Genomic DNA, 16350 nt, shown 5'->3' on the forward strand with positions numbered 1-16350 from the left:
AAGTACTATTGAAAACTTTTGAAATTCCTTTCTTTTCAAGACAAATAAACCAACTGCATGATTTTTGAATCACACTTCTGATAGTAATCTGATATGCGTGTATTAGACTATGCTTTATCACAGACACAGGCAGAGCAGGGTTGTATATCTGATCTTTAACCTTGAGCCAACCACTATTTAACCTCTAGCTCTTTGATACTGTATGTAGCAGGGAAATTTGATTTTTTAAGGTGGAGTATTTGCACTGACATACAAATTGCATGTATACTAAGTATACTAGTACATGTACTTTCTATGGCATTGGCATTAAATGCTTTTGGCATTTTGCATATATATAATACTTATTTACACCTATTAAATATGTCATATAATTAAATACACAAATTTGTTTGTAACAATTTCCATGAGGAGGTTTTTTTTTGCAAAAAGGGATTTATGGAAGTTCCTGAGGGAAGTTTATTGCTTGAAGGATAGGAGTCATAGGACTACTTCCAATTCCAGAATTTGGGATCATATTATCCTGTTTTGCCAACTTGCTAGTAACACAAACTATTATACTGAAAAGTCATATTTAATGTTTTATTGGTTATAGGTCTATATACCAAAAACATGTTTTATAGGGTGTTATTGTAAACTGGTCCCAAAAAGTAACTTACCAGGTAAGAAATTCGTCTGTCAAGTTCAAACGACAAATCGTATTATACTGAATAGCATATGAGTGGAAGCGGTGTACATTTACGCGGACTTTGACACCTCATTTGTCGCAAACAGATCAAAACTTTTGAAGTTATGCTCATTTGAACAAGCCTACTATCAAATTTGAAAGTTGCAGGTCCGCCCCAATGAATTCACACAATAGGAAAGTTAGTCATGCAAAGAAGAAGAGGAGAGCACTGATTACACCTGTATACTGCCAACCATCTCAAGTGGTATGAGTGCAACTTTCATTCCAGTGGATAGGTTCGGTTAAATAAGCATAACTTCAAAAATACTCATCCGTTTGCAACAAATGAGGTGTCAAAATTCGCGTAAATTAACACTGCTTCCACTCATATCCCATTTAGTGTAACACAATTTGTCGTTTGAATTTGACAGACAAATTTCTTACCTGGTAAGTTTCTTTTTTGGAGCAGTTTATGCTGTGACAATCAACCCTATAGTAAATTGTACATATTCAGTAAATACCAGTCTATCATGAATCATGATATCAATATGTGACCCGCACTGACAAAACCAGGAACAAGTCGCATTTTTGAAATTTCATAATTTGAATAAAAATGTAAACACAAGACAATAAGCTTTAAAATGATACCAAAATTATAAAATAGCATCAATACTTTTCAAGATGAATAATTTTGTAAATGATACCTTGATATTTTTGTCAAATTGCTATTCTGAGTAATGGGCCAATTAGTTTCATAGCATCAATACTTTTCAAGATATGGATAATTTTGTAAATGATACCTTGATATTTTTGCCAAATTGCAATTCTGAGTAATGGGCTAATTAGTTTTCTGCCTATTGAATAGGGATTATCATATTTCAACTGTTATTTATTGATTAAATAAACCTCTTTTTAATAAGTACTTTCAATGATTTGAAAGTCCACTTAGTCCCACAGGTTTATACCATGAAATTAAGAATTCCACAATTTAATTTCTTTATGGGAATGTAATCTTTAAAGGCCTATAACTCAAAAAAACATGTCTGGCGACTTGTTCCGGGTTTTGTTGGAGCTGGTCACATATGCAAAGGAGTGTTCAGAAATGGGGTTTGAAAATAATATTTTGTAATGAGTCGAAATGGAACGTAATGGAAATGGGTCCAACTATTTACCAATAATGGAAATAGGTCCAAAATGACCCAAAATAATAATATTAATAATAATTATGATGATGATGATGATTAAGTTTTGTAACCTTAGGCCAAGTAAAAATTGTTCATTTGTGGTAGGTAGGCCCCCTCTAATGATCACAAAACCTTCCAAAAGTGTTTCTTATATAAAGCATTTCAACTTCCTAGACATCTTTCAAAAAATGTTATAACTCAATTTCAAAAAACTTTGAAATTGAAGTTACCTCAAAAAAGGAAGCGGTAGGGGATGAGAAACATGTTTTTTTTACTTGGCCTTATACCGGTACTGACTGGTATAAAATGAACATTTTATTTTAAAAGTTGATTAGTTGAATATGAACCGACCACAGAGAAAAGGTCCATTGTCTACCCTGGGTGTTCCGGGGAGAGGGGCACTCCCACTTTTGAGGTGACTTTTGCATGCTTTGCGTGCATTTTGGACTATTTTCATATTTTTAGCTTAAAGTTATTTTTCAGGGTCACTGACAGCCAATTTTTTGCGCATGTGCATAATGAACCCAATTTTCTTGATGCCCTCTTTTTCGACAAAAACTGCCATAGACCCCTAGTGTTGTAAGGCACAGGTCACTTTCATATTCGAGGCCCCCCGGCTAAATCCTAATCCTTTAGTTAGTTTTAACTGGCAATAAAAGTCAAATTTCAATAGTTTTGCAATTTGAGGGAAAATTGGCTAAAAACATGCAATTTTGCATGATTTCTTACAATTGCAGTCACAATATCAAAGCTCAATTCTATGTATTCAAAATTTTGAGTATAGGCTATGAGTTTGTTCATAAATTTAATATTTTATGTTAATTTTGAAAATTGAGAATAAAAGATATAATTCTTATTTAGAAATTGTGTTTTCTGAAAATTAGAATCCATAACCTGAAATTGGTTTTAGTACAAGGCTGGTCTTGATTGTCACGGCCAGGATTTAGCTAAGCCTATATTTCATTTGCCAAAACAGGATAATATTTATTTTATTACAAAAAATTAGTATTGTATTTTTCTGGAGCCGGTGTAGTGTGAGCATCGGTATTATTGGGATTTTAGATGCAAAAAATTAACATGGACTGCGAAAAAGGTCTAGTGTATGGCAATTAAAGCCACAAGACGTTCTGAGAATTACTTGGGCAAAAAATGCAAATTTAAATGAATATAAACAGACTTATAGTATTGGGACTCGCCATAAGTACAGGTACGGGTTTTGGACCATGAGTACGGGTACGGGTCCCAGGCCATGGGTACGGGTATGGGTCCCAGTTCATGAGTACAGATACGGGTCCAAAGTCAAAATAGGGCATGAGTACGGGTACGGGCCCGAAGCCGTGGGTACGAGTACGGGTACGGGTACAGAAATTGGGACTTGAGTATGGGTACGGCTCCCAATATGGGTACAGGTACGGGCCATGGGTAAAGGTGATGTAGCTTTCGAGTGTGGACTCGGACTCAAGATCACTTTTTGCTGGACTCGGTCGGATTCTGCAAAAAAGTACTTGGGTTCGAAGTCGACCCCCGAGTCCGATTCCAGTCCAATCAATCCATGTACAATGTGGAAAAATTATTTATCACAAAACATCAATTGGAATTACATTAATTGTCCACAATTTTCCAAGTAAGTGGAATCATTCATGCAGTTGACATGCACATCTACATCCTCCAGATTATCCATTAGCTTAATCATAATTATTATCATTAATTATGCACATCCAGTTTATTATATCCGTGTTTTATTAATACCGGTATTTAAAACCCCCTATAAATCTCCTATTAACCCCAAATTTCTGTATATGGTAAGGACCTCTGTATTCATTGACTCAGATCACAGACCCTCCTTCTAGGGTCTGTGCTCAGATGCACTAGTCCAAGCCTGGGCACAAAAAATACATGTAATGTGGCTAGCTGGCAGAAAATCTCACACCAGTCACATTATCATGTAGTTCCACATGTGTGCAGCATACAAGTAGTGGAGTGTATTTGGATGGGAAATATCAAAATGATTAATAAACATAAAAGCTATATAATAATGATATTTTAACATGATAACTTGAAATTCCCCACAAAAGAACAAATCTTTTTGCTGGTTTTTTTCTGTATTAATTGATCAGTCATTGTGTGAATGAGACATGTAGCATATATGATACATGAATATAGGTGGCAAATGTGCACAGGCTGTTACAGTGTAGCAGCATTCATGACCATTTTGTGGAGCCAGGGCTGGGTTTATCTTTTTCAGGGCCATGGACCAAGCTTTAAATAAAATTATTAAGGGCACTTGCTATAGCTTTCTATCGGGATCCATGTGTTACTCCCCAGTCCCCACCCAACACTGACACTCCTAGTCAGGACTTATGTCTGGCCTTGGAGGAATCTGCTTGTTTTTCACCTGCCATGATGTGAATTCACATACATTTGCACCAAAACTACATGATTTGGATGCATTTCTGTGTTATTAAGTTCACAATTACACCCACTTGGCACCACCAAGGGACTAAATTCTGTAATTGTAACTAATTATTATAATCATGATAATGTCAATTTTTACCAATACATATAGGCCTACCGTATTCGTTCCAATAAGCGCCCGTGCCCTAATAAGCGCCCACCCAGGAAATTTCCAATTTGCTATTGGGTACCATTAATGTTGAAGTGACCAATAGACGTCGATACGGTGACATGGCTGGAGGACTACAAGTCCTGTGTAAACATTTTCTACATCAGAAAAGCTACTAGCTAGAACGTCTCAGGACTCTTTTAAAACATACGTAAATTTGTCTCTATTCAACACCTCTTTATACGAAAAAATTATGTAAACTAGGTAAAAAATAAGCGCCCACCCAAAATGACTTTGTTAAGCGCCCACGCTTATTGGAATGAATACGGTAGGTCCTATTGAAATTCAATTACAAAATTTGACCAAGCTGTATTACATTTCAATACTAGGCCTACATGCAGTAAGTTACACGGCAAATGAAATAAAGTGTCCAGCTTGTCCGAGTCCGAGCCGAGTCCTATTGTGTCCGAGTCTAGACTCGAGTCCAACTCGATCCGGGGGTGCCCCAAGTCCGAGTCCAACAAAATAAGACCTGAGTCCGGTGGACTCAGTCAGAGTCCATGCCGGGGTTTGGTGTTGGGAGTCATTTAACTTTATGTGACAGGTATCTGTCTACTGGCATTGCTTAGTAGGGGCCTATTTGTATAAAATGATGCTCTAAAAAGGGGTCACAGGGTATAACAAAATGAAAAAGGAGTAATTTGGTATAACATCTTGAAAAAATGGGTCATTTGGTAGAACATTTCCAAATAATGGAGCATGGAGAAAATTCTAGATTTTGCTGAAATAAGAGAATTTGAAAGTTTCCTCTTTATATTTTATGGCATTTTGAAAATTATAGAAAGATAGCCAACCTCAAATGGAGCCTATAGTGACAGACTCATAGTAGGGGAGACCGGGGCAAGTCCGCCCTCGGGGCAAGTCCGCCCACCCCATGTTTCTGATCTCGTGACTGCTGGAAAAGTACAATGATGATGTAATAAGCTGGCACACGTCATAGCTAAGTACCCAAGAAAACAAGACAGTCCGACACATTTCGCCAGAGTAATATTATTATTATCGTCAAAAAACATTTTTGAGTCGAGGAAGTTTACATTTTAAAAATTAGTAATATTGCAGTAATCTCAAGACCTTACAGAGACGGTTTTGGTTCTTAAATTCAGTTGGAAGGTGAACGTTTTGCCAACATATTATGCAATTAAAAGATCAACATATTGTGTTTAGTCATGTTAGTAGGCGTACACATGGTAAAGAAAAAAAAGTACCGTTGGGGCAAGTCCGCCCTGTATGTGAAGGGGCAAGTCCGACCTGTGTTTTCCGCAGGCGGACTCCCGGGCAGATTTGCCCCATCGGCGTATATGCAAAATATTGATAATAATACCTTTAAGAACGGTAAAACTACATGCAAGCATATTTTTTTAAGTTAAGTGGTATCAGTATTACTCATACCACCGTTTATGCTCTAAAACCATAAATGTCGAAGTTGTAAATAAAGGTTTGTTCATTTTGGTCCCCTACATTTATTAGCTTACATTATACCCCTCCATTAAATTTAGTAGACTCTTTGGAAGAGAGTGAGCGCCTAATATACCCTTTACTAAACGTTTGCATTAAATTTATAATTGTTTTGCAATATTATTTCTTTTTATCAGGGCGAACTTACCCCACCATAGGGGCGGACTTGCCCCAGCACGGGCAAGTCCGCCCTGTCATCATGATTTTTATTTACCCTTCTCCTGCCGTTACTGAAATGTGGTAGTATTTAGCTATAGTGTACAGCTTAAAAATGTAAAAACTATAGCCTTCTAACATGAGAATTGCCCTCTCTAGGCGAGATTGAAGAAAATAGGGCAGACACGCCCCGGTCTCCCCTACCTGTCACTTGTAAAGTTGAGTGCCCCCTGCCAAATCCATGTCGAATATTAAGTTATAATGTTATAATTTTATAGCAAAGATTCCAATAGAGAATTTTGAACAAATTCCATAAATATACATGTACACTGTCACTGTAAACAATAGAGAATTAAGATTAATCAAGCTGCTGCACAGTAATGCTGTGGTCAGACTCTTCTCTGTTCTTTTACAATGAGACAACTATACCACCCCACACCACTTCCCCTATACACACCCACTGTCAAACCCCACCCCACACAAGTGTCACAGTCATTTCCATACCCTAGGTAACTCCGAAGGTAAAAACTACATGTACGGTATCACATGTCAACAGTCCGCTGTGACCAAAGTATTCTAGTGTGACACACACTACATATAAGTGGCCAGGTACTAGAGAAGTGTCACTAGGTTGCATGTGCAGCATACATTGTCATCATCATCATCATCTTCATAATAATATTAATACTTATAGAAATTCACCGTTTCAGAAATATGTTTTGTGTGATATTAATCAATTATTCTAAACATCTTTTTTTAAATTCTTAAATTGGATAAATATCCCAGACAAATGTTCAGTGACTGCCCGTAAGTAGTGAACACAAACACTAGCCCTATGGATGGGGTGTACATGTCTGTGTGCATGTTTTCTCTCTTTCAAGAGTTTAGCTCCATGAAAGAAGTTTTAGATATTTTTATACAGTCAAAATGTTTATTAAATTCTGTATAATTATCAATTATTTCATTAAAGATAACAGTATTGATTCTGGGAAGTGACAGATAAATCTAAATAATTTGGTGGATATGTAGGATATTATGACAGATCACAGATTTGACAGCCCCAATTAATTAGGAAAATGGGCAAAAGTGAAGTCAACAATTTTGAATCAAATTTGAGATCTATTTTGACATTTTTAGATAATCATTTCACATTTTACATGGATTTAATTGGACATTTTGTGTCCAAGTTTGAGCCGAGCCGAGTCTGTTTTTGTCAGAGTCCACAAAAAGTGGACTCGAGTCCGGACTTAGAAGTAGATTTGGCAACTCATTCATTTTACACTATTCAATATGCAAGCTACATTATGTTGAGAAAGGACTGGCATAAGGCAAAAAAAAAATTGTTGTGTTGCCCTCAACCGCCCGACCCTAAATCCTGAAAAATCAGGGTCGGCATTTTTTTTTTTAATGATGATTTTTACAGATTTGTTCAAAAAATCAATGTTTTTCACTTAAAATTAATATTTTATTGAAAGACTAGTCTTTACTTGATGTCTAACAGGTATCCAGAAGTCAAAATTGACAAATGTCCCATAATTGAAGAAGCATTATTTAATATTTGAGGGAATTAAAAAAAAACTCAACACAACATTTTTTTTTTTTGCCTAACTTCACTGTGTACCCGGGCTGTGCTTCACCCAGTATCAACAGGTATATTGAGAAGTTGATGCATATTTACAATTTAAGAGACTGAAAAATTATAAATCAGCCGCTTGATAGCTTGATAAATGAAGAAATTAAACTTATTTGATTTTTATATTCTGTATGATTTGTTTAAATTACAACCTCTTTACAAAAGAAATTTTGAACTCAATGATTTAAATTCATTAAAAGTAGCATTTCATCCAACCCTAAATTGTCAATCAATTTACAGCCGTTTTAGCCTAATTAATATATTTAAAAAAATTGAATTAATAATTTTGACCCCAAGTTTCCAAACCTGCCAACTTGATGCAAAAATTGTAACTTGAATCAATATCACATGTGGTTTGTTCAGGGACCTGTGGTATTGAAGTACACATACTAAAGCTGGAGCATCAGAGCTGCTGGGCTGGAGCACAGGGTGGCAGTTTGAACCAAAATCTGTGTACACTGCATGTGAAACAAATAATATTGTATTAAAACAAGTAAAATACCCCGTGTGGGGTTCTACCTGGTTGAAGGTATGTGGGGATATGCCATGATTTTGGGGTCCTTTTCAACAATTTTGGTATTCAGTGGAGACCAATATTTTTTTTTTTTTTTTTGTGCCAAATTAGGGTAAATTTGGGTGCTTTTTGTGAAAACTTGGAATACTCATAGCCGAGTGGCGAAAGCAGCAAGAAGTAGGCACAATTTTTCAGCCTGATGTGTCAGCAGGCCCGTACGCAGGGGGTATACAAAAAGTCCCAAAATTTCAGAATCTGCGAGCAAAAAATCAGGTTTTTTACGCTTTTTTGGTCAAAAGGTCCAAATTTGGGGAAGAAAGTCCACTTTTCACAAAATTGCCCCCCTTGTAAAAAAAGTCCACTTTTTCAAAATCAGCGCCCCCCAAAAAATCCTGCGTACGGGCCTGTGTGTCAGTGACGTAATGCGGCTGATCCATGCGCGTCTTTAATCACGTGTGTGCGTATGCCAGCACTTTAAGCGTCCACCAGCTACATAAATAAATAAATAAATAAATAAATAAATAAATAAATAAATAAATAAAGCTGTGTAGCTGTGAAGCACAAGAAGCTGTGTAATGAAATGCACACCGACATCACTGTTATATCAGGGTGAAAAATGGTTTAGAGAAATGCCTGGCACATCCCTGTAATCAAAATTACACCCCCCTCTGCGGGAATGCCTTTTCTTGTTTCGTTGGCGTTAATGTGTGTGTGTGGGGGGGTCATATGATTTTCATGTAGCTCGGAGGGGGGGTCATATGGTTTTTATTATCGGAGAAGGGTGGTCATATAGTTTTCGGCAGTGACTTTCTGTCTGCTCCCCCTCCAGTAGAAATAATGAACGGTCCCTAAACTTTGTGAGAAGTTGAAGTGGGATATATCTAGGCAAAATATGTATTATGATTATAAATAAATATTCTGTTATTAATTGATAATATTATTACGATTCAACTATTGTGACAGATAAATCTAAATATAGACCCCTTGGCAAATAAGTGAAGCCAACCAATTTAGGATCAAATGATCAAATGACTCGGCTCCAAGTTTGAGTCATATTTTTGGGTGGTGGTGGGGGAGGGGAGGTGGTCATCTCCTATTTCATAAAAAAGGGATACTAACCCTTTTTTATTATTATATTTATGATCTTCTGGCTACTAGAAGATCATGGCCACTGTTTTTATAATCTTCCCTGTTTTGAGACCCACCCCCTGCAGATACCAGACATTTGTACGACCCTTCCAATTCACAGACACAAATACCCAGATATCTGTATTATTTTGTACATGTACATTGATTAAAATTGTCTTCTTGATGGTAGTAAAAACAGTGACCCACTGACCCCTCCCTTTCCGAAGAAAATGACTGCCCCTTGTGTCCGAGTGTGAGTATAGCCAAGTCTGTTTGTGTCGGAGTCCGAATCCGACAAAAAGTCCGAGTCCAGACTCAAAAGATGAAAATCTGGATTTCCGGAGCTTGGATGAATAGAAAAAGTCTGGATATCCGAACTCCTCTATAGGTCAAGCGTATGGCTATGTCTGAAAAGTCCGGATTTCCGGAGCTTGTATGCATAGAAAAAGTCTGGATATCCGAACTCCTCTATAGGTCGAGCGTATGGCTATGAGGGAAAATGTCTGAAAAGTCCGGATTTCCGGAGCTTGTATGCATAAAAAAGACTGGATATCCGAACTCCTCTATAGGTCGAGCGCGGTACTATGTAGGGAAAATGTTTGAAAAGTCCGGATTTCCGGAGCTTGGATGGATAGAAAAAGTCTGGATATCCGAACTCCTCTATATGAAAAGTCCGGATATCCGGAGCTTGGATGGATAGAAAAAGTCCGGATATCCGAACTCCTCTATAGGGGGTGTGCGCTTATTTTCTGGAATAGCCCATTTTTGGATAAGACAAACAGCGATGACATTTGTGCAAGCAATAATAAAGATTTCGGTATAAACACGGTAAGGTTCATCGTTTGTTAAGGAGATCGTCAACCTGCCAGATACCTATATTTATTTACACATACGAACGTGGAAGACGAAATTCCCTAATACTACTTAATATTATTTTACAGTTGTTTGTAATTTGTAACAAAGGTCATGACAACTAGGAACACAATACTGATTGCTTTGACGAATTGGTGACTGATGTCTGATTAACTGACTATAGAAACATCTCGAAGAGAAATCGGAAACCATTTTAACCTTACAAAGCACACTAAAAGGTGATACCTCATTTCATTAAATCTTTTAATCAACGCGTCTCGCTTCAATATTCCAAGCTAATTTGTCAGGGGTCGACAACCGTCTTCTACATACATAATAAGTGACTTGAAATATAATTTCTAGATTTCTAGATTTTTTTCAGATTGACAAAGGACTACAATTACAAAATTCACTAAGATGTGTTATTGTTAAAGCTTAATAAATTATATTTAACATCAATTTGAAACCACGCGGTGCATTGTTCCGATTTCGGGCCACCATTAATCCAATGTCTGATGTAACTGACTATAGAAACATATCGAAGAGAAATATAAACCACTCTAACCTTCAAAAGAGCACCACTATATGCTAAAAGGTGATACCTCACTTCATTAAATCTTTTAATCAACGCGTCTCGCTTCAGTCGAAATATCTCAAGCTCATTTGTTAGGGATCGATAACCGTCTCCTACATTAATATGGAAGTGACTTGAAATATGACTTTCCTTTCCCGGAAGTGATATTAACATTTGCATTGGTCCTTTGTTCTTTTGAAACTCTATGCCACTTCCCCCTGTTGCAACTTAGCTTCGCTATTTTAAGATTGTCGTGAATCCGTTTATCAGACATTTGTGGTTTCGCAAATAATAATTGCAATAGTATGAGTATTCAAAATGGGTAACGTTTCGATCAGTGTGAATACTAGCAACCACTTAACGCATACATTCGATGTAATAAAAGCTTTTCTGAAATCTGGTTTAGGATGTTGGTCTCGTCCTTACCCTTGCAATTGTACAAATAACATTCTGTGCACGTAGCTTTGGATAAGATAATCATGGATGACATTTGTGCAAGCAAAAATAAAGATTTCAGTATAAACACGGTAAGGTTCATCGTTTGTTAAGGAGATCTTCAACCTGTCCGATATCTATTATTGTTTACAGATAAGAACGTGGAATACGCAATTCTCTAATACTACTTAATCTTTTGCAATTGCTTGGAATTTTCAACAAGTACAAAAGGACAACTAGAAATATAATACTGATTGTGTTGATCAAATGCAAGAGTATATATGCTACAAAGCCTATTCCGATAATTGACACCTTCTTGCCATTGATGGTGTGAAAATCGATATCACGTGACCTACGTTTCTTTGTTTATAGTACGTGATATCGATGTTTACCCCCATCAACGACAAGAACGGTGCCAATTGTAGGAATGGTATACATAATTTTGTGCATCCTAGTGATTAGGATACTAAAGTACTTTGTCCATGATATCACCTGTAGTGATTTTTGCTTTGCTATTATTTTTGTCAGAGTCCCAAAGGACTGTGATTCCAAAAATAACTAAAATGTAAAGCTTAAACACATTCTAACTACAATTACGATTCATTTGTGTTTTTAAAAACACACAAGTTATGGGATTCCGATTTCAGGCCAAAATCCATGCAATGTCTGATGAAACGACTATAGAACATCTCGAAGGAAAATCTAAACCATTCTAACCTTTTAATGGGCACACTATTATGCTAAAAGGTGGTACCTCATTTTTTTTTCATCTTTCAATCAAAGTGCCTCGCTTAGGTCGAAATATTACAATATCATTTCAGGGGTCGACGACCATCCCCTACATTAATATAGAAATGACTTTAACTTGAAATATTAATTTCCTTAATTTCGGAAATGATATTGAAATTCATATGAGTCAATTTTTCTTGATCTTTTGAAGCTCTATGTCCCTTTAGCAACGTAATCACTTTTCCGATCCTTCTTTGTTAATGTTATTCGTCTAGCAGTGCGTAGTATTACTTTTACATTTCCCGTGGCGCATATTTATTGAATGATTACCCCGGATTTGCCCCTTGTCTTGCTCGTTACAAAAGCCGTTTGAAGTCGTAAACAAACTGTGTTTAGCCTTGCCAACGCGTCATGTTAAAGACACAAAGTACGAGAAATGAAATGGAAAGCCTTCAGGGACGAATTTATGTAATTCCTATATTATATGGATAGACTTAATGGGCACCGTAAAGGAGAATTGCGTAATTCTTTTGTATGCTTCTACTTTCGTAATGGAAACTAATGCCCTTGATGATGATAAATGAAAAGTTTTCAATGTTTTCAAAACTTTTAACATCCGTACTAAATATATGGAATCAGTAAAACACAAAACCTGTCAAAGCCTTTGGTGTTTTTACAGAAATCTCTACCCACTTTCATAAGCATTTAAACTGACCTGGACGCTAAGTTGATCAGTTTCCCATCATCCAAAACAACCGCGTCATTGAGTGATATCTGGACGTCTGCATCAAATATCTCCTCGCTATCGCCATCTAAGAAATGATCCCAAGACGGACTTATGGGCTCGCTGGTCTCTCCACTAGTGACGCTGCAGCAGTCCGTAGGTGTCCGACGAAACCTGGACCTACCCCTCCCAGCCCCTGGATGAGTCTGATACTCCGAGTGTCTTCGTTCTGCATTGTCTAGCTTGAGGAGAAGTTGCTGAATAGATGATGGATCTATAGATATGCGGTTGTCTGGCACTGAAATGGCACGTGCGCGTCTAGCTGCTAGTTCCATGTACCTTTTCTGTGCCTGCAACAATGAAAGAAAATTGCCCAATGCACATTGTTTTTAGACATATAATGCTATTTAAAAAACAGCTGCAATATCATCTGCGGAAACTTAAAGCCATGTTATAACTTCTCCATAACAAATAGATATTTTGTATTTCTTTTCCGCAAAATGTTAGTTTTTACTGTCAGATATGTCCCCTTTAAATTTTGAGCCAAACAGATTAGGCAAAACAAGAAAGCCGCTATTCAATGCCAGCGCATATGACCGTGACGCTTATTATATGTGTCACTCTGCAGATCGTGAGTCTGTTCGGCCTTTTGATGGTTTATGACCTACCCGCAAACTTTGTCACAACTTTTGCATCTAAAACCTTTTTTCAGGGTATGTTAGTTTACTAAATTACATTACAATCGTGTAAAAATCAGAAATTTTGAAAAACATTGAGGGCGTCCTCCACAGCAAATGTTACAATATGGCTTTAATTATTTTACATGCTGTATGCATCATACTCATTTAGCTTGATCGCATTACATATAACTTTTGGTGATGGGAGGCATTAGCAACCAAATACAAGATTAGTCCATTCTGAAAAATGTTAAACATAAGATATATGTTGATACTACCTTGAATAAGTGCATCAGGGTTGTTCATTAAATAAACGAATTGGCATTTTTGCTTGACAAAACCAAGTGAATTTTTACTCACTGCAATATTTCGTCCTTCACATCAGGAGACTTCCCTAGGTATGGTCATCTAATCCACTTTCCCGTGAAACTTCCAATCTTTGATAGCGGATCGTATACGTGGCATAGGAAATGTACCCTCCTCTCTGTTTAAGGTCTTGCTCCCCCTTCTTATCTCCAAGGCTTCTCGAACTCCTCCAGACTTTTTGTTATGCTCCCGCCCGACGATTCTTGACAATATCAATAACACTTAATGGAATCCTCCGATGTAAAGGACGAAGTATTGATTTTGTCAAGGAACAATGCCAATTCGTTTATTTAATGAACAAACCTGATGAACTTATTCAAGGTAGTATCAACATAATATCTTATTTTTAACATTTTTCAGAATGAACTAATCTTGTACTTGATGGCTAAGGGCCCCATTGCCCAAAGGTATATAAGCATGTGTAGTCCAATATAACAATAATAATGTAGCAAATAAGACCATGAGACAAGGTAGCAATATTATTAAAGTATTATTCAGATTTCCTTTTACAAATTAACCATCGCGTATACTTGCGCGACGTCAAGCGTGTGCATTGGACCATGTGCAAAATAATACGCGCTGGGCGGCTAGCAGTACGCTTAATTTGTAAAAGGAAATCTGATTAACACTTTAACACTGATTTTTAATCATTTACTTTGATATCGATATAAAACATAAACATTGAAACATACCCTAAAGGAGGATGCTAAACTAACAAAATGACCCTTTAATGAAACAGATAAAAAATACAATCTGATAACAATTTGAAAAATAAAATTGGTTAAAGCTCGGGGTGTCTCTCATAAATCCATCGTCACTACCCGCGTCATTGTCTGCAGTTAACACCTGCATGGCCATGAAACGTCAGTTGTTCTAGTTGCTATTATTATTTTGAGCTTCTATTGTTGAAATAACATGATATCAAGCGGCTTCTGCCTAAAGTGTTTTCCTTATAAACACAACAAAAAAAGAAAGTCTCCACTACTTTGTCGGTGGCCATAACTTTCAGTACAATACCTGCATAAAAAGCAATACTATTGATATAACCGTTTGGAGAATTTTGTTAGCTGCAGTTTGGCACTACACTGGTGTAAAACGAAATCAGAATGATTGTGTAATTCTCGATTTAGTAGTGAGTAGTGGTCAGTGTGTGCATGGTGTGTGTCATTGATTGGTAAGAGCCATCTCTGACCGCGGTCTATTCAAATTGAAAAGTATTATGCATATGGTTGATGCCCATTAATGCCCTGCATGCTAGCCATAGGCTTCAACATGAAAAGTAGCCGCAGTCTGTGGCCCTCACGGACTTAGCGAGCGCGTAGGGCGAGGAACCGAGCGCGTAGCGCGAGACGTTCAATCGAGCGCGTGACGCAACCTCTCTGGATAGTATACTTATAGCAACAGAGCCCGAAAGTAGTGCTACATGAAAAGTACAAGTATTGAGATATTTTCTCAAAATACACTACTCCAAGAAATTAGAGGAACAAACCTATATTTCATGTTTTCATCAAAGATAAAACTTAAATCCATTGAATAATGACCAATGAAAAAATGTGTTTCTCCAATCAGCTGGACCTCAGAGTATCGGAGTGTCCAATTGTCAAATGTTGGCATTATTTTTGCTTACAAAAGGTTCTCCAAACTTAAACAGTTTTGAAATCAAAATCTCCACAAATCATTCTTAAATGGTGCCTAGTATTGGGTATGACCTCCTCGGGCTGCTATACTCTTCACAACGTCGATATGCACGATTAATGACACTGGGGGATACCCCAAGCTGCTCAGCTACATAACGCTGTGTGTGACCTTCTGCAAGCATCTGGACAACCCTAGCAACCTAACCTCGGTCAATTCGCCATTAACAACATCCCACATGCTCAGACGACTGAGGGGTACCAGTAGAAATTGGATTAACATGTTGGAATGAAGAAATCTGAGAAAAGCTTATGGAGTCTGCTTTACACAAAATCAGTGCTTTGAGTTAACACATGGATGTCAAAGGCCGTAAGTCCTTGAAGACATGCATGATTTCACATGTGACTATCCAGTATTGCTCAGATTACAATAGGCTACACCTGGTATACAAATGACATGTCCTTGATGCTTTCTGTTGATGCAATACCCAGTTAAAGTTATTACATAACCTTGTTCCTCTAATTTCTTGGAGTAGTGTATTAAGAGATATCTTAGGAACCACTGAACCACTTGTTTGTAATTTTAATGCATTTCTCATGCTAATTCCAATTATGGTCATGAACATTTACAAATCTGAATTTAAATTTTCAACAAAAGTTTAAACTTGTCTACTGTGAGTTCACGTATATCATTTACAAGGTAAATGACGCTGCAACTTTTCAAATCAACTTCCATTCAATCATTAATTAATTCCTCGGTTATTCCGATATTTTGTTACACAGTGCGTTTTGTGTCATACTAGAGTAAGCCAAATTCTCAATAGCTTCATTCCAAATTTATTGCTTTCAATTAATTGTGCGGAAAGTTATGACCACTCAAAGTAGCTGGGATGTCATTTTTGCGATGTGTTTAGTAACGTAACGTTATCGTGTGCCTCGGAAAATTGCAATAAAATAAATATCGGCAAGACGCAAGTAGAAGAGTCGTCACCCAAGGCTACA

General features: G+C 37.0%; 1 protein-coding gene across 2 annotated transcripts in view; it reads right to left on the reverse strand.

Annotated features, from left to right (window-relative positions):
- LOC140157341 (von Willebrand factor A domain-containing protein 5B1-like) overlaps positions 1-16350 on the reverse strand; it is a 112697-nt gene that overhangs the window by 25753 nt on the left and 70594 nt on the right. For both annotated transcript variants that reach the window (XM_072180501.1, XM_072180500.1), the window contains exon 9: positions 12663-13021. In XM_072180501.1, the coding sequence (XP_072036602.1) occupies positions 12663-13021 (359 nt within the window). The remainder of the gene's footprint in view (positions 1-12662; positions 13022-16350) is intronic.

Source organism: Amphiura filiformis, chromosome 7, assembly GCF_039555335.1.
Source record: "Amphiura filiformis chromosome 7, Afil_fr2py, whole genome shotgun sequence".
Taxonomy (NCBI): domain Eukaryota; kingdom Metazoa; phylum Echinodermata; class Ophiuroidea; order Amphilepidida; family Amphiuridae; genus Amphiura; species Amphiura filiformis.